Below are 22,022 nucleotides of genomic sequence, written 5' to 3'. Positions count from 1 at the left end.
GCTCAGGACTGGCATATAGCTGACAAATCAGACCTATGGCTGGGATGTATTCATGACTGTAATCCACGTGCACTCATGGGACTGGTTTGCATGTTCTGGGGAGATGAAAAATCAAAGTTTCCAGGTGAACCCCCCCCCCCCCCCACCTTCACATGAGACTGGCTAACTCACCTTTTGTCGGTTTGATTCAGTGACAGGAATCAAACCCAGATCTTTCTGACCAAAGGGCTTCATCTATACTGACCGAGCTACGGAGGCTCATGGGAAACATTAAAAGTGCTTAAATGGTTCATTATCAGAAGACATATCTAGAGTTCAAAGAATAAATAGTCATTGTAAAATGAATGTGCAGTCTTATTAAGATAGAGATTCTCAATAAAAAGAGAATGTGGAAGAAATACTTTGTTTATAAGATGAATGTCAGTTAAGAAAAATGTCAGATCAGTCAAGTTACAAGTATTGTATGGAAAGCTATGTCTGACTGAATATGAAAAGAAACACACTCTGCATGACAAGGGCAACCTAAAAGAATTTACCAGTGTGCTGAGTAAAAGAATGAATGATTGTGAAAGAATAATCCTAAGGAATGCAAATGATATGCAGGTAGTCGATTGAAGAAAAGATTGTTTCACTTTTGGCACAGATACTAAGAGAGTGTTCAGCAGAATTGTCTGTTCATTTAATCTGGCTATATAACTATAACTTGAGTTTCAGGAAAGGGAGATTCTACAGGAATGGAAAAATTGTATGGTTATTTATTTGCACAAGGGTCATGCAAAGCTGGATGTAACTAACTGTTGATGTTTCAATATTTCCAAAGTGATGAAGATATTGGAAAAGTTAGAGTTTAGTGTGAAATGGATTAACAGAAACTGTGTCAAAAAAAGTGCACGGTTAGCCGAGTGGCTATGCGCTTTGCAACCATACGCCTGGGAAAGGAGTGTCCTGGGTTGATTCCCATTGCTGAAGTGAGGAGCTTAGTATCTTTCTCAGACATAGCCAAGTTAGATGGTCTTAGGCATGGACTGCAGGGTTTTTCCTCCCACAAGCAGGCAAATCAGCCTTGAGATCTCAAGACTCCTACAGACATAGGATATACCGCTATGCGCTTTGCAACCATATGCCTGGGAAAGGAGTGTCCTGGGTTGATTCCCATTGCTGAAGTGAGGAGCTTAGGATCTTTCTCAGACATAGCCAAGTTAGATGTTCTTAGGCATGGACTGCAGGGTTTTTCCTCCCACAAGCAGGCAAATCAGCCTTGAGAACTCAAGACTCCTACAGACTCAAGACTCAAGAACTTGAGAACTCAAGACTCCTACCGGGAGGCATATGGTTAACCATCTTATCCTAGTGTATGGTTGCGGTTAAATGAATAGAAGACCCTCTACACCGCAGGATAAAAGAGGGGAAAAGGAAGAAGAAAGGGTTAACAGAGAATCTGTACTTTTGCAGTGCATAGCATAGGTTTATTAAGGGAAGGTCACATTTGAGTTTTATAATAATATTTTATTGTAAAATTCATTTTAGTGTATTTTATAAGGTTACAGTTGAGTTAGACAAGAATGGATATACCATGATGATACTTCAGAACTTTTGCTAAGGCTTTTGACAGGATACAGCATGGAAAGCTATTGCATAAGTTTGAAGATATGTGATTGGATTATAAACTGTTGGTTTAGATGAGGATGGTTGACTGATAGGTATCAAAAATTGATGTATGTGATGGGTGAAAGGTGACCAGTGTTTGTATGCCAGGGATCAGGTCTTGTTCCATTCAGTCTGTGTTCACTTGATTTCTAACCATGATCTTCAGAGTACACACACACAAACTGATTCACAGTACACAGTTATTTACAATAGAGTCATGGAAACAGGAAAAATTGTAACAGACATAAGAAAAAAAAATCACGTTCAATTTTTTTTAATGTTGAATAAAAAAAAGGTTTACAGCTGTTAGCTTAATTTTAAAATGTCTCTCAAATGATTTTTTAATTTTAATTAATGCAGCCATATGGCCATGTTAATTTATTGTAATCCTTTCTTTTAGGGTTACACGGTGATCAGCATTCATTTTAAAAATTTTATGGAATTTACAACCATGTTAAAAAAACTTTTTTTATTATCCCGACATTTCGATCTTCACATCAAGATCATCATCTGGAGCGTACATAAATATACAGGACAAGCTGAGTTACATCATTAACTGTAAGCTAGAGAAACAATGATTTGATCACATGTTATTCTACTGGCTTGACCTCTGGTGGAAAAAAAAATAAAAAATAAAATAAAATAAAAAATAAATTTTTACATCAAGCTAAATTCTATTTTTACAATGACAGGAATAAACATTCTTTAAGATGGTTTTTTTTCCAGAAACAATTGGTGTCCTATTTTAGTATTACAATTCTTATTTTTGATTTACAATACTGGATTTTCTACAGTCCTGTTTATAGGTGTTCTTGGTAAGGAAGGTCGAATTTATACCTTCCATATGTTTGGGATTTTTAAACCATCATTGTTGTTAAAACTCACAGGCTTCCTTGAATTTCCGTTCATACTATGTTCTAGTGTGATGTAGACAGCTGGTGGTTTTCCAGTCAGTTCTGTGTAAGGTATTCAGGGCATGATCAGAAAGGCCAGCTTCACCATAATTATTATATTTAATGTGTTGTTTATGTTCTTTTTGTCTAATAGGAATAGTGCGTCCTGTTTCTCCTATATATGGTATGTTGCAAGTACAATAAATCCGGTATACTCCAGGGTGAGCTAGTGGAGGGAGTGGGTCTTTGGATGAGTTGAGTAAGCTTTTTAATTTTTGCAGGAGGTTTAAAGGTGGCTTTGAGGTTGTACTTTTGTAGTACTCTGTTTATTTTGTCTGATATTCCTTTAATGTAGGAAATGGTTATAGTTTTACTGTAGTCTGGTTTGTCTTTGTTTTTTATTGTGGTTTTGTAGAGAATTTTGTTTATAGTGTTTTGGCTATATCCGTTTCTTTGTAAGTTATTACTGATAATTTTAAATTCATCTTTCAGTGCCTGTTCACTAGAACAAATCGTCTGAGCTATGTTTTTTAGCATGTTGATGACACCTAGTTTTTGTGTTGGGTGGTGGTAGGAGTTTATGTGTATATATTGTCCCGTATGTGTCGGTTTTCGGTAAACAGTGAAGGAAAGATTGCCCGAGGGAAGACGTGTGACAAGTGTATCTAGAAACAGAAGTGTGTTGTGTTTTTCAATTTAATTTGTGAACTGTATGCGTTTGTGTTGTTTGTTTAGGTGGCTAAGGAACATGTCTAATGTCTGGTGGCCATGGGACCAGATCGCGAAAACATCGTCAACGTATTTAAGCCAGACTTTGGGTTATAGAGGGAAGGAATCTAGGGCAAGTTGCTCAAAATGTTCCATGTAAAAGTTAGCAATGGGGGGGGGGAGGGGATAATGGCGAGCCCACGGCTGTGCTTTCTTTTTGTAAGTAGAAGGCATTTTGCCATACAAAATAACCTGATCGTAATACATGCGCAAAAAGCGTTGTGATATCTGGAGGGAATTTGGAGAAGGATTGTGTCATTGATTGAGACATTCGTAAAGTGGGCAGAGACGTCAAAACTGACTAATATTTTTCTAATGTAATTTTTCTAACATCTTTTTCTAATGTAATGTCTTTGATGATGTTTATGAAGTGTTGTGTGTTTTTGATATAGGAAGGGGAATGACCTACCAACTCCTTGAGTGTTGCCGCTAATTTTTTGGCTAAGTGATACGTCGGGCTATCAATTCCTTCAACGGTAGGTCTTAGCGGGGTGTTTTCTTTGTGAATTTTTGGTAGCCCATAAATTCTAGGGGAGTGTGCGTAATGAGGGAACAGTTTTTTGACTGTATCTTCGGGCCATGTGGTAATTGATTTAAGTAGTTTCTCTGTTTTGTTTTTTGTTCTGTTAGTTGGGTTGTAGTTAACTAATTTGTATGTTATTGTCAGAGACCAGCAGATTCATATTTTCTATATAAGTGGTATGGTTTAAAATGACAGTGGCATTTCCTTTATCGGCTCTGGTTATTACTATGTTCGGATTTGTTTTAAGTGATTTTATCACTGTTAATTCGTGTTTAGTTATGTTGCTTGTTATTGTTTTGTTATGGTTTAAAATGTTCACAGTTTCTATATGTATTTTGTGTGCTATGTTATTAGGTATGAATCTTAGGCCTCTTTCCATATTACAAATAACTTCGAGTTTGTCTATCGTTTTCGGTGCTATATAGCAAAATTTAAACCTTTGTTAAGTATAGAGATTTCGTCTTTGTTTAGAGCGTGGTTAGATAGGTTAATTATGTTATTGATACCTGTGGGTGATTGCTGGCTCCTGTTGTTTCTTGCTTCTGGTTGGTTGTTGTTCACTGTGGCAAACTTTGAATATAGTGGCTGATTTTGTCGTTCTTTTTGTCTTTGAAATTTGGAAATTAGGTTTTCTTTCTTCGTTTGTTGGATGTGGTTTGCTGTATTGTCCGTAATCCTTTCTAGGATTATCCAGATATCTGCGACAGCTCCGTTTTTTCTTTTAGTAGCTGGTTTTGTGTAGCGGCTAGGTTCTTTCTAGTAGCTTGGATCTGCTCTCTCTCTCTCTCTCAGTAGTGCTTTCTCCATGCAGTGGTATATTCTTTGTGCCTTTGAAGTGAATTTTCTCTTTAGCCTGATGCAATTAGGAGTGATATCGCTGTCCCTACACCGTTTTAAAAACACCAGTCGATTGATCATATTTGAAACTTGGATCTTCAGCTTACCATATTGATTACATCGTTTGTGGGTCGAATCTCCACGAATTATCGTAATCCTTTCTTTTAGGGTTACACGGTGATCAGCATTCATTTTAAAAATTTTATGGAATTTCAACTGTGTTAAAAAAAACTTTTTATTATCCCGACGTTTCGATCTTCGCATCAAGATCATCATCTGGAGCGTACATAAATATACAGAACAAGCTGAGTTACATCATTAACTGTAAGCTAGAGAAACAATGATTTGATCACATGTTATTCTACTGGCTTGACCTCTGGTGGAAAAAAATAAATAAATAAAATAAAAATAAAAAATAAATAAAATAAAAAATAAATTTTTACATCAAGCTAAATTCTATTTTTACAATGACAGGAATAAACATTCTTTTAGATGGTTTTCTTTCAGAAACAATTGGTGTACTATTTTTAGTATTACAATTCTTATTTTTGATTTACAATACTGGATTTTCTCCAGATGATGATCTTGATGTGAAGATCGAAATGTCGGGATAATAAAAAAAGTTTTTTTAACACGCTTGTAAATTTCATAAAATTTTTAAAATGAATGTTAATTTATTATTTTTGTGGTTTTTTGAGCATTTCCCAAAATCGCTATCAAGTAACATAATTAAGATACAAAGGCAAAATATTTTTACTTTGTTAATTTTCTTGTATTTGAAATAAAAAAAAGTCAAATTTTTTTGTTGTTTATTATTTAGACCTGGATACTATCTCATTAACTAATTGCCATTCTTTATTTGCATAAACCTGTACAGTTGACCCTTAAAGAATGTGGGTTTGAACAGCGCAGATCCACTTTTATGTGTTATTTATGAATAAATATATTGGAAAACATTTTTGGAGATTTGTGGCAATTTGCTCACAGACGAAGCGCATAGCTTAGAAATATAGAAAAAAATCAAGAAAAAGTTAGGTATGTTTTGAATGCATAAAATATATGTAGATACTAGTCTATTTTATCATTTACTACCATAAAGTATACACAAATATTATAGAAAATTAAAATTTATCAAAACTCGCACACAAACATTTACACACCGTAGATGGCCATTTACAAAAGAAATGTAAACAAACTTAAAGAAGATGCAGTGTTAAATCATAACTGCATAAAATTAACTGTTATTAATTAGTTAAATCAATCAATTAACATAAAATAAAATTTTTATAAAGATTCATTCATTAGCATATAGGCTAGGCTACCTCACAGTAGCCTAGCCTATATGCTAATATAGGTACTGACAGACATACAGTTCATCTTGTAAACAGACGACATACACTTACGGTATTGATAAATACAATACAGTATTGTAAATATATTTTCACTTATGATTTTCTTTAATAACATTTTCTTTTCTTTAGCTTTATTGTAAGAATGTAGTATATACATATAGACATATATATATATATATATATATTTTTTTTTTTAATATTTTTTTTAAAAGAATGGAATGACTAGAACCGAGATTTAAGTAAAAAGGTTTTAATATTAAAACACGACTAGTTTTGGCTTGTAACAGCCTTCATCAGGTGACATTATAAAAAAAAGAAAAAAAAACGCTAAAACACTGAAGCTTAAATAAACTATGAACAACATAGAGAGTCTCTACATAATTGTTTTTAAAAAAAAAATATGTATGTTAACTGAGTTAATGATCATTCTTTCATATATATATTTATTAGATTAAAATTTAACTCACTAGAACCCGATGTTTTTCGGGTTCTAGTGAGTTAAATCTTATAATTGTATACATACCGAGTCGATTCTAATTGCAACAATATATAACAATATATATATATATATATATACACATGCCATATAAAATATGCATATATGCGTTAATCAGCTGTTTATGTTATCAGTAAGGCTTCCGGTCAACAGTAGGCTATTAGTAGTTATGTTTTGGGGTGTCAGAAGTTATACACGGATTTGATTTTCGAACGATGTGGAAGGTCGGTGCCCCTAACCCCAGTGTTGTTCAAGGGTCAACTGTATTTCTAAAAAAAAAACTTCATGACTTGATGCCATAAGGTTATTATATACTTGTTTAAAAAAAAAATTTAGATCCACCAAGAAACATTTGGCAAGAGTGGCTGCCGTCGAATTGTACCTGGACAGTATTTAGCAATTGATCCTAAAGGTCGTGCTGTGATGATTGGTATGTATTGTTTTATCATTCTGAAGTTGTCAGGTATCTTATAGATCTCATAGATATTGATTATACAGAAAATAAAGTATTTTATATAGAGGAATATTTCTTATCTGGACCCAAATGGTTGATTCTAATTGAAGCTTGCTATATCATGATATAAGATCACTTTCTTACCCACCTAAAAATCCAAGGTTTTGGGCAGTGTTGATTTATAGATCATCTTTTGTTTGCAGATTTTACATTATCTATCTATCTATCCCAATGGCTTTTACAGGCCTTTAAGGCCCACAACCTTCCAAGCATGCTTGGATTTCGTAACCGAAATACGAGGATAGAATGGTCACTCCTATGCCTCAAGGTATTCTTGGCTGTATCCCTGTGTGTTCAAGGGGCCGGTTTGCCTGCTTGCGGGATGAAAAACACCAGATAAACTGGCGGAAAAAACCCTACTGCCCGCGCCCAAGACCGGCTAACTTGGCTATGGCTGAGGAAGATCCTTCAGCTCCTCACGTCTCCGACGGGAATCGAACCTAGGACACTCCTTCCCCAGGCATATGGTTGCGAAGCGCAAAGCCACTAGGCTAACCGCGCGGACAGATTTTACATTATGATAGGTATTATTTCTTGGAAACTTCTCATGTTACTAGTCTAAGTAAATATTATTTTTATGGCTATTTAGCCTATTTTTGTTTAGGAGGACCCCCTTTTTTTTATAATGTTATTGACATTATAAAAAAAGGGGGACTCCTAGACAAAAATAGGCTAAAATAGCCATAAAATTAATATTTACATTATAATTTTTTTCATTGGTTTATTTTTTAATAATATTAACCTGTTACAAAACACCCCTTAATGACCCTCATAAAACTTTAATCAATTGTTAAATTTCCATTTAATTAACAAAATATAAGATCAGAAAAGACAAGGTACAGTCATCTTTCACTATAGCAAACTCATAGGGATCACAGAAATAGTTTATTACAGTGGATGGTATGTTTTAGTATAGCATTGCACCTAATGAGGTTTTGGTTGGGACTTTCAACAGTTTGTTGTAGCAAGTTTGTTGCAGTGGTTTACTCTAGTGAGGTTGAGTGTATTTGGAAAATTCTATAATCATTTTTTTCTTTTCATATGCAACTTTTATCATATAGAAAAAAAAAGTTTAATTGAATAATCACAAACAAGATGGTATTGTAACCAGCTTTCAATATTGCAAACATCACTATAACAAACTATTGAGTCTCTACCAAAACCACAAATCTTTATTTGCAAATTTTCCAATGAAACATTTACAACTTTTCATATGTGAGAGAAATAGTACATTAGTACGATGCGTTTTGCTAAAAGGTTAGAGATAATCTTGAACCTTACCCTACAGGCTAAATATGGTATGTTTCGAGGTACTTTGAGTCTTCAGTAAGCAGGGCGAATTACCATTTAAAAAAATCACTTGTTGGTAGCACTTAGTTTTCAAACTAATCTAGCCACCCACTGACAGATATACAATACACCCAACCTCTGGGACTGAGTGAATAGTGTTTACTACTCTGCTATCAACAGGATTTGAATCCCACTGTGGCATAAATGTTTGCTTTATTATTATTGAAGTCTTCTTTCACTATCATAAATTTGTAGATTCCATCAGATTAGTTTGCTGCAGTGAATTTCCTTTAGCATAAGATAGTGAGCTTTTCCAAATATATTGTCAAATCTCTCATCTTTCTGTGTGTTAGGGGCAATGGCAAATCACAGCAAAGTATTTTGGCTTCTTTATAACCTTAACACTCTGATAGGGTGGTTAATGTTATTTGTATGGTGTATTCACTGATCCATCCATTTGCCTGTTTGTGCAATAAACTCAAGAGGCAGAAGGGAAAAATCCTTCTGCCTCTGTATGAGACCAACTAACTCACCTTCAATTGAAAAGCCCTTATAAAAGTTCTTCATGTCCCAAAAAGGATTCAAACACAAAATCTTTCCATCCAAAGTAATCATTAAAACTGAGTAAGATATAAAAGCTCACATTTAACTATGTATGGGAAAAAATTTCAAATTTTTTTCCCACAATTTCATTTTTCCCCGCCCTGTTTTTCATGCAAAAGCATGAAGAACAGGGTAGGAGATAAGCTAAGAGTCATCGCATTTTTTTTTGTTTTTTTGTGTACTATATATTCCCCCCCATGTCTTTTTTTATTTATTTGTGTATTATATAATCCCCCCCATGTCTAATAAGTAGGACTTCCATTGCACCACCACGATGCACGCTGCATGGACCTCTATTGCACCACTTATGGATCTGAGAGCTGGGTCAGAAGTAAAACACTTGACCAAAGACTAGAGACCACAGATATGAGAATCCTGAGAAAGATTAGAGGCGTGAACAGTTGGCATTAATGGCAATATCATATTAAAACGAGGATATTAGGAAAGAACTTGATATTGTCAGTATCCAGGAATGTGTTAGCATAGCTAATCTCGGGTAGTATGGTCATTTAAACAGAATGGGTGGGGAAAGATTGGCAAAACAAGTGTTCTCTGCCAGGTTGGCAGCAAAACGACCCAGAGGAAGATCAAGATATAGGTGGATTGATATGGTACAAAGTGCCTTAGCGATAGAAATATAAGATCCGATAATGTTGGAGTCTTGACAAGTAACGACTGATTTGGAGGAAAATTGTAGATAGGAAGTTAGTAATGATGTAAATTTTTCATGTAGTACTATCATATCCTGTATATGCCTCTTGAGGGTACCTGTCAGGAATTTGATTGGTTTGAACACCGTCTTGTATACAGCTAATTTACTGTTCTGACTAATTTCTCTCTCTTATTCCATATGAATTTATTCAATTGACTTCCTACTATACCAGCTTTATTGATTCTGTTGTCTATTTCCATATTTAATTTACCATCTTCAGTAAAAATCGTGCCTAAGTAAGTGAAATGTTTTACTAGTTCCACAGATTCTCCGTTCACAATGCAGTTGACATTTTCAACGATTCTGCCTATTTTCATTGTCTTTGTCTTTTTATTGCTCACCTTCATACCATATCTATTACAACAGTTATTCAATTTAGTCAAAGAATCTTGCAGACTCATAGCGGATTTATTGATAAGTATAACATCATCCACATAAAACAAAGAGCTGTCATTAACGTCTCCAATTTTGATATCGTGTTTAATACCATTTTCCTTCATAATGTGATCCATATAGATAATGAATAACAGAGGGGGATACATTCTTGTCTCACACCAGATTTAACATTAAACCATCTTCCTTCAATTCTAACTGCTGACTTACAACTCAATTAAAGACTAAGTATTGCTTGATATAATGCCCCATTGACACCATATGACTGTAGAGTATTGAATAGCTTCTCTCTCTTGGCACCTTGTCATATGCCTTTTCCAGATTGACAAAACTTAAATATAGATCTCTGTTATATTCCCATGCTTTCTCAACTATTTGTCGTAAAGTGAAGATCTGATCATGACAGCCTCTATTTGGCCTGAATCCAGCTTGTTCTTCACCAAGCTTTTCTTCCACAATTCTTCTCAACCGTTTCTCAAGTATACTGGCATAAATCTTTTCTGGAATACTCAGTAGGGAAATACCTCAGTAATTCTGACATTCAGTTTTATTTCCCTTTTTATATATGGGTACTATGAGAGCTCTACTCAAATCATCGGGAATTTGCCCCTCTGATCAGGATTTTGAACTATGCAGTGCAGCAACTGTAAGACTTTTATACCACCATACGTCAGTATTTCTGGTTGAATATCATCTAGTCCTGCTGCCTTTCCACATTTCAAGCCTTTGATGGCTTTTTCTACTTCAAGTATGGATATGTATGCCTTTTGAGTGTTTTTTACCTCTATGCTCACTGCTTGTTTCATTTAGCAATTTTTCGAAGTAGTTACTCCATACTTCAAGGATATCTTTTTCTCCCATTTTCATGTCACCTTTATTATCTCTAACTCCTTTTACAGCACTCTTTCCTTCATTTCTAAGCTTCTTCAACAACCTCCAGAATATCTTACCACCTTCTTGATATTTATTTTCTATGTTCTTGCCCTCCCATGACTTTTGTTTCTATTTTACACAGTGTTTCGCTTTCTTACATTTGTCTCTGTATTCTCTAAGAGCAAAAGCTGACTTATTTGCCAGGAACTTTTGATATGGTTTCTTCTTTTCCTTCACTGCCTCTTTAACTTCCTGTGTCCACCATGGAATTCTGATTTTTCTATCCTCGCAGACAATTTCACCACATGCCTCTCTGGGTGAATCAATCAGGGTTTTCTTCAAGGCTTGCTACTGAATCACCAAGGTTTGGTTCCTGTTCTCAAACGCTTTCATTTTTTCTTCAATAATCTTTGTGTATTTTAGTCTACAGTTCACATCTGAGAGCTGCTCAACTTTTATTCGCTTTAAAACTTTCTTACGTGTTATTCTTTTCAATATGAAATTCAATTTTATCCTGCTCAAGACTAAATAGTGATCACTTCCAATTTCAAATCCTCTGTACACTCTGGTGTCCTGCATCAGGGAGAAAACATCACTATCAACAATAACATAGTCAATGAGACTTTTCTTATTCCTTGCCTCTTCTTTCCATGTGAATTTGTGTACATTATGTTGGAACATGGTGTTAGTAATAAACAGTCCATGTCCTGAGCAGAAATCCAACAGGTATTTGCCATTATTATTAGCTTTGCTGTTTTCTCCAAATTTTCCCAAAATATTTTTGTGTGGCTGACAATCATTTCCTACTCTGCTATTTAGATCCCCAACAAGGACCAACTTTTCCTTTTTCATTGTGTCAGTTGCTTTTTCTAAAGCATCAAAAAATTCCTCCATTTCTACCTTAGTAGAACCTTCTGTGGGACCATAGGCACAAATAAGTCTCATTGTTCAGTTCCCCATTCTGATATTTACCCACATCACTCTACTTGAGATTGCCTGCTATTCAAGAAGATTAGCCTCGTATTTTGTGTTGAATACTATGGCTACTCCTTCTTTTCCTTGATTGTCATTGTCTGAATATAACATTTTGTATTTATTGCTCAGAAAGATGTCACCAGTTTTTGTCTTTTTTGTTTGTTTCAGTCATCACCTCTATTATGTCGATCTGGTACTTATCTAATTCCTACGCTAGCTCCATTTCTTTGCCATTCAGGCTTCTTATGTTGATAGTACCAATCTTTAACTCTGGTGATGTTGAGTTGGGGTCTGCTTTCAGATTTGTTCCAGTAGCTGACTTTTCGCTGTTCGCCTGGTTCCCTGGCGAAAACAACGGGGGCTTTGTGTAACCGGGCGACGCCCCAGCCGTCATGAAATTTGGTCATGTTGTACCATCCTTTTGTATATTGGTTTAAGCCAATAAGAATACAATTTGGTTGGCTAAATCCCAAATTTCCAGCCCATCCTCTGCACCATGAGATTGTGAGGATTGGACATTAGGTCAGAAGCCGTCAGTTCTCCGCATTCCTTTAAAGGGTACTAGAGGTCTCCTCTCAGTTATACAGCTTTGACCCTTATGAGTGAGTATACAAAAGCCAACCTATATTTATGGTAAATTTCATAATACATGTTTCAGTTTGGCCATAGTGATGATTAGTTAGTTTATGATTTGCCCACTACATTTTTCTCCATGTGTTCAACCTAACCTCTCCCCCAACATAAAAATCCAACCTTGAACTAGTAGTAGTTAAATGTACATGTGGGTATAAATATGGATTTGAGTAGTTGGTAGAGTTCTTGCCATTATCCCATTGCAAGCCCAGTAATAATTTTTAAAGCAACAAATGAAGAGTGACTAAGAAATTAAAGAGAATTGAAACAACTTGAAGTATACTAACCTTGAATGAATGATTGTAGCATTGAGTCCCCTGAAAAAACTGATGCAAGCTAGATAGCTAACAGAAATGCCCAACCATACTGATTAGCAGTGACTCTCTTATACATAGAATGCTGCAGATCAATTTTCTATGGCAAGTAGTTTCTCTTGACAGACTTTTGTCTTCTATGCATTCTCCCAAGAAACAAAAAGAAATACAACAAAACATTGCATGAGTAGGCAAGTTATGAGGGATACCTGGTCTAGCCATAAAAACTGTTACAACTTATGAGCAAATAAACGTTTGTTCTATCAGTAAATCATTTATAGCTTTCCACACATACAAACCACATATAGCAGCACTCAATGTTCCAGATGTCCCTTTTCTGCCTTCACACATACTCGAAATCTATGAGGTCACCTACTGATGATGGCACACATACACACACACAGCCTTCTCGTTCCAAATCCACCTTCAGGCTAGAGATGCTGGGGTGTCAGTTTTTGTAGGCCACTCTCTCTCAAGCCTCGGCCACAATTTGAAATCCATCGGATTCGGATCAGGACTTCCAGATGCCAATCAGATGGTTATATGTGGTCAGGTACATTTGCCTCCAACCACTGTCGTGTGGTCCTTGCCTTGTGTGCAGGGATTGTGCCCTGTTGGAGGGGTCCACTGCCTACCGTGAAACAACGTGTTGTTCAGGGGCCATATACGCCCCCCCCCCCACACACCAAACTACCACTGATGCAAGGTGATGACCTCTCTGAATCCTGGGTGCTATGTCACATGCTGTGCGACTATGTCAGGCATATACCCAGCTGTGAGCTATAAGGGGCTCGCCTGAGCCCTTTGTTAAATTTTTCTCAAATTTGCGAGCCTTTTGTTCTTCTTGTTTACTTTTTTATGTTTAAAAAAAACAAAAAAAAAACCATAATATTTTGAAATATATTAAGTGACAAACTCATACGGTAACCTAACAAAGTGATTTTATTAAATAAAATATTATAGTTACTGTTACCACCATTTTACAAATAAGAATTCACTTTTGGTAATCACATATAAATAAATAGGACTATAAAATAATGCCCCTTGATTGGTACCGTTGATTATCACTTGAAGTATAAAAACAAAAGAGAAATATAACGTATACTTCAATAGATAATATTTATTTATTCTTTATAGATTGTTTGTCATAAAAACTTCTATCGCAAACAAAAGAAATTTATTTTGTTTATAAAAAATGCGGACTATTGCATATGTGTAATTATAAAAGATTTTATTCTTATTATATTTTGATAGTTAAATAATGTTTTTCTTATGTAAGATAAATTAACACAGATGATTGTGTGCCAATATTTCATGTTTAGATCATGAAATATTTGTTTAAAAATGATAGCCCTTACAGGTTGATTGGCATTTGTACACAAGCTATATTAATAAGAGTTTTTGTGTGAAATACGTTTTTTTTTTTTTTTTTTTTTTTTTTTTTGCTAGACAATGCAGGCCTTTGTTAAAATTTCCATTACATATACCTGAGCGTTTTGGCAGTTAAACAACTTTTCAGTTAAACAAATGAAAATCTTCTCATTTGTGAAGAGGATATCTTTGTGTCTGTTGTTCTTGTACTGCTGGAGAAGTGCCTTTGATTTTATCACTCTCTCTATGGCATAAGTTGTGGTGTTAGGACATGTCCAGTAGACTGATGATAGGCATTCACCACCAGGTCATCAGTTAGTACACATGACATTGTTCTGCAAAATGTTCATTTCTTGCAACATCAATTTCTGCATTCTCACAGAATTACGGTGGAGATGTGCCTTCATAAGCTGTTGCATTCTAAAGCAGTGTGGTCAACCAGTTCTTTGGCAGTCAGATACGTCTTCTGTATCGCTATAACAGTTAATAGTCTGGGACACAAATATTCTACTGATCCTGAGTGTTTTTAGTGTATTGAAAATAACAGGCAGCTGCATTCCAATTTTGAGAACTACTATTACAGTTACATGGTTCTCATAATCTCCCCACTGCATATTAACCCATACAGCTAGACAACTCTCTTTCTTCTGATAAACATGTGAATGTTGGCTGCATACAGTGCCACAAATAGAACTGTGCTCATGTGATGGTGTGCAGAAGCTGTAACAGTATTTATGGCAAGACTGTAGACTGCTAATATATTAAGAAACACAATGGATGTGAAAAAAAGTCAGGGCTATCATTTACTCTACAAAAGATATTGTCACTTGGCTAAGACTACATCAATCTAATAGATTTTTTACAACAGTTCTGAGAGAAGATTAAGGAATTGGCTGCATAACTTCATAGTCCAGTAAGGTCTAACATAAACAAAACTAATCATGATTTTGATCACTCTGTTTATAATATACAGTATTTTATCTGTGATTGTTACTGTTTGTTTAGGCTTAAGTGCTGGCTGAAGCTCATGTTGAGGTTTAATAAAATGAAAGAAAGAATTAAACATAGATTTAATAGCTTCAGTATTTTGTTTGTTACAGCGACAACATTAGGGATACGATACAAGAATTGATGATGCACACCAACACCACAAGATATTGTGGAAGATGTTAAGTCCTAAGACAGATGCTCTCTTTGCACTAATAAGGCAACCTTGACTGTTGGGTGAGAGGTTTGAGAATTACTGTTCCTCAGCTCTTAAGAAATTTTTGTGCATCCATATTTATTAAGATTTGGTTGATTTTTTTTAAATCTGCTGATTGGAAAAAAAAAAAAAAGTCCTGTTTATATTTGCTGCAGTGAAGCATAATAGTTGTTTTCCATTGATTTATTCCTCTTTCAACTCACCAGTCAGCATCTCGGAATCAAGTTCATTATAGAAAAAATAACAAGTCTCTCTTTTCTAAACTTTAATCCTCCCTAAGGTACTCTTTCATGTGGCTATATGAAGAACTCATCTTAGTCAGATAGACTAAGATGATAACTTCCATCACTGTAGTCTGTCTGATATTCTTTCAAGTAAACTATCTAGCATGGACATTGTACTTGACAAGAAATTACATTATTGTTTAATCCATTATCCAAGTGTAAGCAAACAAAATTTGCACATGAAGTATCTTCATTACTAGGCTACTTGTATACAGAGGCTGTTGACTTCAATCCATTGCCTTAATATCCCATAATGCCAAGCATGGTTTTCAGATGTGCATGTTGCTATGCATTAATGGAAGGGTCACTACCCAGACTGGTTAGTGAAAGAAGAGAAACTGAAGAGATTAAGGTGTCAAAAAGGGAGATGTTGGGAAATTAAGAAGTTGATCTCAAAACTAACCATAATATCAGTCCTCCATAAAATTTAATTCAAGATCAAAGATTTGAAGTCGTAGAATTTTTTATGTCATATGAAGTATGACCAGTTAGGAAGGAGTGGGGGGGGGATAAGGAATTAGCTAGTTGTCTGGTTAGTTTAAAGGTGAGGTAGTCAGTAGTATCCACTGTGGGATGAGGGGGGTTATCGGATTTGTGAATTTTGGGTAATCCATTTACTTGGTGGGGAGGAAGAGAGGAACAAAATGGCTTGAGGTGTTTTTTTTTTTTTTTTTTTTTTTTTTTTTTTTGTAAATTCAGGAAGCCAAGAGGTAACATTTTTAAGAAGTATTTTTTTAACAGGGCCATAAGGGGCAATCGTCTTGATTGTAAGGGATGTGGCACTCCCATGGTCCCCTAGCTAGATCTGTCCTCTTCTTCTTCCTCCTCTTTGAGTAAGATCTACTCACTCTTTCCTATAAGTCCTTATCAGCCAACTCTTTTTATTTTATGATCCTTATGTTATTAGAGTACTCGAGGGCTATAGGATCTTTCCATTTCTGGCCTATATTTATGTCCTCTCCAAAATCTACTCTTTCCCTTTCAATATATCATATTCCTCCTACAGGTCTAAATTTGTTAGAAGGAAAGTTCAGAAGCCTTAAGATGGCAGCCCTACCACTGGATTATCCATTGCCAGGCTAGTGACTTGACATGGAGAACATTAATTTACTTCTAAGTTAATAGAGAAAGGTATTTGAAATGAATCTATGGAAAATGACCCTGGAATTGAAAAGTAAAACGAAAATGGAAACAACAAAATGTAATACATATAGCAAACTGGAATGTTAGAGGAATAGCATATAAAAAATTAGAATTAGCTTAAACATTAACTAAAAGAAATTTTCAAATGGCAGTAATCACTGAAACAAAAAAAGAAATTAAAAGGAACCGTGAGAACTGAAAATTTTAATGTAATATATATAGTGGAGTCGACAGAGACCAAACAGCACAAGCAAGTGTTATGATTTGGATTCATAATACCCTTTCAAAACAGTTAAAATATTATAAATTATGGAATGAACAATAATAGAAGCTAGAATAAAAATAGATAGAAGATCTATTTTTATTAAAAAATAGAAAGAAGAGGTTATTTAACGATAATTGGTTTATATGTCCCAGAAGAAGGAAGAGAAGATGATGATATTGAATTTTATGATCAATTACAAAATATATATAATAAAATAATTAAAAACAAAGAATATTATGTAATATTATCAGGGGACTTAAATGCAAGAATTGGAAACACGGAAATTAATAATAATATAGGAATATATGGAGAATGTACTGTTAACAGAAACGGTAAAAATTTATTGACTTTGTAGTTTATAATAACCTTAAAATAATGAATTATTTCTATAAACATAAAGACATACATAAATATACTTGGGCAGCAAGAGGATGGAAATCAATATTAGATTACTTTATCTTAAATGAAAAGACATCAAAATTTTCTTTAGATATTAGAGTCCACAGAGGATATGAAATAAGTAGTGACCACTTTATTGTTAAAATATAATTAAGATTACCACCTGAATTGCTACAAATAACAAGAACAGAAAGAAAATTTAAAACATTTTTTATAAAACTAGATTATTAAATGATGCAAATATGCAATGGCTATATGATCAAAGAAATAGCCAATATTTAGATAAAATAAAATGAAGAAATAGAAATAGAATGGCTTAATATAAAAACATTACTAAATACAGCAGCAAATGCAAGTTTAGGAAAAACCAAAAAATTCAATGAAAAGAAAAAAGTGAAGATATGGGACAATACAATCAAAGAAATAATCAAAATGAAAAAAGAAGCATATCATAAATGGTATGTCAGTAAAAGATTAGAAGATGAAATAGAATATAAAAGAAAAAGAGCCATAGCTAAAAGAGAAGTCAGAAATAGACATTGAGAACCAATGGATAAATTTGTTTCTAATTTAGAACATGATTTATATAAAATAAGACCCAATGTTATTATTATTAATAATAATGGCAAATACCTGTTGGATTTCTGCTCAGGACATGGACATGGTTATTACTAACACCATGTTCCAACATAAAAATGTGCACAAATTCACATGGAGAGAAGAGGCAAGGAATAAGAAAAGTGTCATTGACTATGTTATTGTTGATAGTGATGTTTTCTCCCTGGTGGACACCAGAGTGTATGTACAGAGGATTTGAAATTGGATGTGATCACTATTTAGTCTTGAGCAAGATAAAATTGAATTTCATATTGAAAAGAATGACATGTAAGAAAGTTTTAAAGCGAATAAAAGTTGAGCAGCCCTCAGATGTGAACTGTAGACTAAAATACACAAAGATTATTGAAGAAAAAATGAAAGAGTTTGAGAACAGGAACCAGATCTTGGAGATTCAATGGCAAGTCTTGAAAATAACCCTGATTGATTCAGCTAGAGAGGCATGTGGTGAGGTTGTCTGCAAGGATAGAAAAATCAGAATTTCATGGTGGACACAGGAAGTTAAAGAGGCAGTGAAGGAAAAGAAGAAAGCATATCAAAAGTTCCTGGCAAATAAGTCAGCTTTTGCTCTTAGAGAATACAGAGACAAATGTAAGAAAGCGAAACACTGTGTAAAACAGAAACAAAAGTCATGGGAGGACTTTGGCAAGAACATAGGAAATAAATATCAATAAGGTGGTAAGATATTCTGGAGATTGTTGAAGAAGCTTAGAAATGGAGGAAAGAGTGCTGTAAAAGGTGTTAGAGATGATAAAGGTGACATGAAAACAGGAGAAAAAGATATCCTTGAAGTATGGAGTAATTACTTTGAAAAATTGCTAAATGAAACAAGCAGTGATTGCACAAAAACACTCAACAGGCATACAGTCAGGAATACATATCCATACTTGAAGTAGAAAATGCCATCAAAGCTTGAAATTTGGAAAGGCAGCAGGAGTAGATGATATTCGACCAGAAATGCTGAAGTATGGTGGTATAAAAGTCTTACAATTGCTGCACTGCATAGTTCAAAATCCTGGACAGAGGGGCAAATTCCTGATGATTGGAGTAGAGCTCTCATAGTACCCATATATAAAAAGGGAAATAAAACTGCATGTGAGAATTACAGAGGTATTTCCCTACTGAATGTTCCTGGCAAGATCTATGCAAGTATACTTGAGAAATGGTTGAGAAGAATTGTGGAAGAAAAGCTTGGTGAAGAACAAGCTGGATTCAGGCCAAATAGAGTCTGTCAGGATCAGATCTTCATTTTACGACAAATAGTCGAGAAAGCATGGGATTATAACAATGTTTTTAAGTATTTAAGTTTTGTCAATCTGGAAAAGGCATAAGAAAAGGTTGTCAATGGTGTCAATGGGGCATTATATCAAGCAATATTTATTCTTTATTTGAGTTGTAAGTCAGCAGTTAGAATTAGAAGGAAGATGGTTTAATGTTAAATCTGGTGTGAGACAAGAATGTACATTATCCCCTCTGTTATTCATTATCTATATGGATCACATTATGAAGGAAAGTGGTATTAAACATGATATCAGAATTGGAGATGTTAATGACAGCTCTTTGCTTTATGCGGATGATGTTATACTTCTAAATAAATCCACTACAAGTCTGCAAGATTCTTTGACTTAATTGAATAACTGTTGTAATAGATATGGTATGAAGGTGAGCATTAAAAATACAAAGACAATGAAATAGGTAGAATTGTTGAAAATGTCAACTGTGTTGTTTACGGGGAACCTGTGGAACAAGTAAAACATTTCAGCTATGGTAAATTAAATATGGAAATAGACAACAGAATCAACAAAGCTGGTATGGTAGGCAGTGAATTGAATAAATTCATAATGAATAAGAGAGAAATTAGTCGGAACACTGAATTAGCTGTATACAAGACTGTGTTCAAACCACTTTTAACTTATGGATCTGAGAGCTGGGTCAAAAGTAAAACACTTGACCAAAGACTGGAGACCACAGATATGAGAGTCCTGAGAAAGATTAGAGGTGTGAACAGATGGCATCAATGGCAATATCATATTAAATTCGAGGATATTACGAAAGAACTTGACATAGTCAGCATCCGGAAATGCGTTAGCAGAGATAATCTCAGGTGCTATGGTCACTTAAACAGAATGGATGAGGAAAGATTAGCAAAACAAGTGTTCTCTGCCAGGTTGGCAGCAAAACGACCCAGAGGAAGACCAAGATATAGGTGGATTGATATACAAAGTGCCTTAGACGATAGAAATATAAGATCTGATAATGTTGGAGTCTTGACAAGTAGCAGACTGATTTGGGGGAAAATTGTAGATAGGAAGTTAGTAATGATGTAAATTTTTCATGTAGTACTATCATATCCTGTACACCCCTTGAGGGTACATGTCAGGAATTTGATGATGATGAAGACCCAATGTATATAAGATTTTAAAACATTAAAGGATAAAATTAACACCAAATTGAAATTAGAGGAATTTCTATGCAGAATTGTGGACAGATAAATAGTTTAAAAAAGATAACTGGCAAACATTTAATAAAAAAGAAATAACTAAAAAATAATTAGAAATCAGCCTGAAAGAACAAGAAATGGAAAATTACCTTTAGAAGATAAGTTAGGTTCAGAATTATATAAATATGCAGGAATAAGGTTTAAAGAAAGACTTATAATTTTTAAATAAAATCTATTCAACAAGTATCACACAAATAGAATGGAAAAATGCAATAGTGACCCCTATCTTTAAAAAAGGTAGTAGAGATGACTCAAAAAATTATAGAGTCATAAGTTCCTGTTATAAAATATCTAACAGAATTTTAAATAACAAACTAATAAAATATAATGAAGGCTTTATTTTAGAAGTACAAAATGTATTTAGAAAAGAAAGATCATGTATAGACCTGGCCTTTTGCCTAAAATTAATAATAGAGAAATGAAGAGAATACAATTTAGAAACACAAGAAAGCTAAACTGTGTGTAAAACTAGCTAAACAAAAGTCATGGGAGGACTTTGGCAAGAATATAGAAAATAAATATCAAGAAGGTGGCAAAATATTCTGGAGGTTGTTGAAGAAGCTTAGGAATGGAGGAAAGAGTGCTGTAAAAGGAGGTTAGAGATGCTAAAGGTGACATGAAAACGGGAGACAAAGATATCCTTGAAGTATGGAGTAATTACTTTGAAAAACTGCTAAATGAAACAAGCAGTGATGACAGCACAGTAATAAAAAACACTGACCAGGCATGCAGTCAAGAATACATATCCATACTTGAAGTAGAAAAAGCCATCAAAGGTTTGAAATGTGGAAAGGCAGCAGGAGTAGATGATATTCGACCAGAAATGCTGAAGTATGGTGGTATAAAAGTCTTACAGTGGCTGCACTGCGTAGTTCAGAAAGCCTGGACAGAGGGACGAATTCCCGATGATTGGAGTACAGCTCTCATAGTACCCATATATAAAAAGGGAAATAAAACTGCATGTGAGAATTACAGAGGTATTTCCCTACTGAATGTTCCTGGCAAGATCTATGCAAGTATACTTGAGAAACGGTTGAGAAGAATTGTGGAAGAAAAGCTTGGTGAAGAACAAGCTGGATTCAGGCCAAATAGAGGCTGTCAGGATCAGATCTTCACTTTACGACAAATAGTCGAGAAAGCATGGGAATATAACAAAGATCTGTATTTAAGTTTTGTCGATTTGGAAAAGAAATATGACAAGGTGCCAAGAGAGAAGCTATTCAATACGCTGCAGTTATACGGTGTCAATGGGGCATTATATCAAGCAATACTTAGTCTTTATTTGAGTTGTAAGTCAGCAGTTAGAATTGCAGGAAGTACAGGAAGATGGTTTAATGTTAAATCTGGTGTGAGACAAGGATGTACATTATACCCCTCTGTTATTCATTATCTATATGGATCACATTATGAAGGAATGT

The 22,022-nt window shown here is 34.6% G+C and overlaps 1 protein-coding gene across 2 annotated transcripts in view; it reads left to right on the top strand.

Moving 5' to 3' along the window:
* Sf3b3 (splicing factor 3b subunit 3) overlaps positions 1 to 22,022 on the top strand; it is a 300,761-nt gene that overhangs the window by 6,130 nt on the left and 272,609 nt on the right. For both annotated transcript variants that reach the window (XM_090398423.1, XM_090398422.1), the window contains exon 4: positions 6,853 to 6,946. In XM_090398423.1, the coding sequence (XP_090254549.1) occupies positions 6,853 to 6,946 (94 nt within the window). The remainder of the gene's footprint in view (positions 1 to 6,852; positions 6,947 to 22,022) is intronic.

The sequence above is a fragment of the Typopeltis vanoorti genome, chromosome 9 (assembly GCF_054136105.1).
Source record: "Typopeltis vanoorti isolate ZY-2024b chromosome 9, IOZ_Tvanoo_1.0, whole genome shotgun sequence".
In the NCBI taxonomy this organism is placed as follows: domain Eukaryota; kingdom Metazoa; phylum Arthropoda; class Arachnida; order Uropygi; family Thelyphonidae; genus Typopeltis; species Typopeltis vanoorti.
Note: the sequence above shows the minus strand (reverse complement) of the source record. Positions and strands in the feature narration are given on the sequence as shown.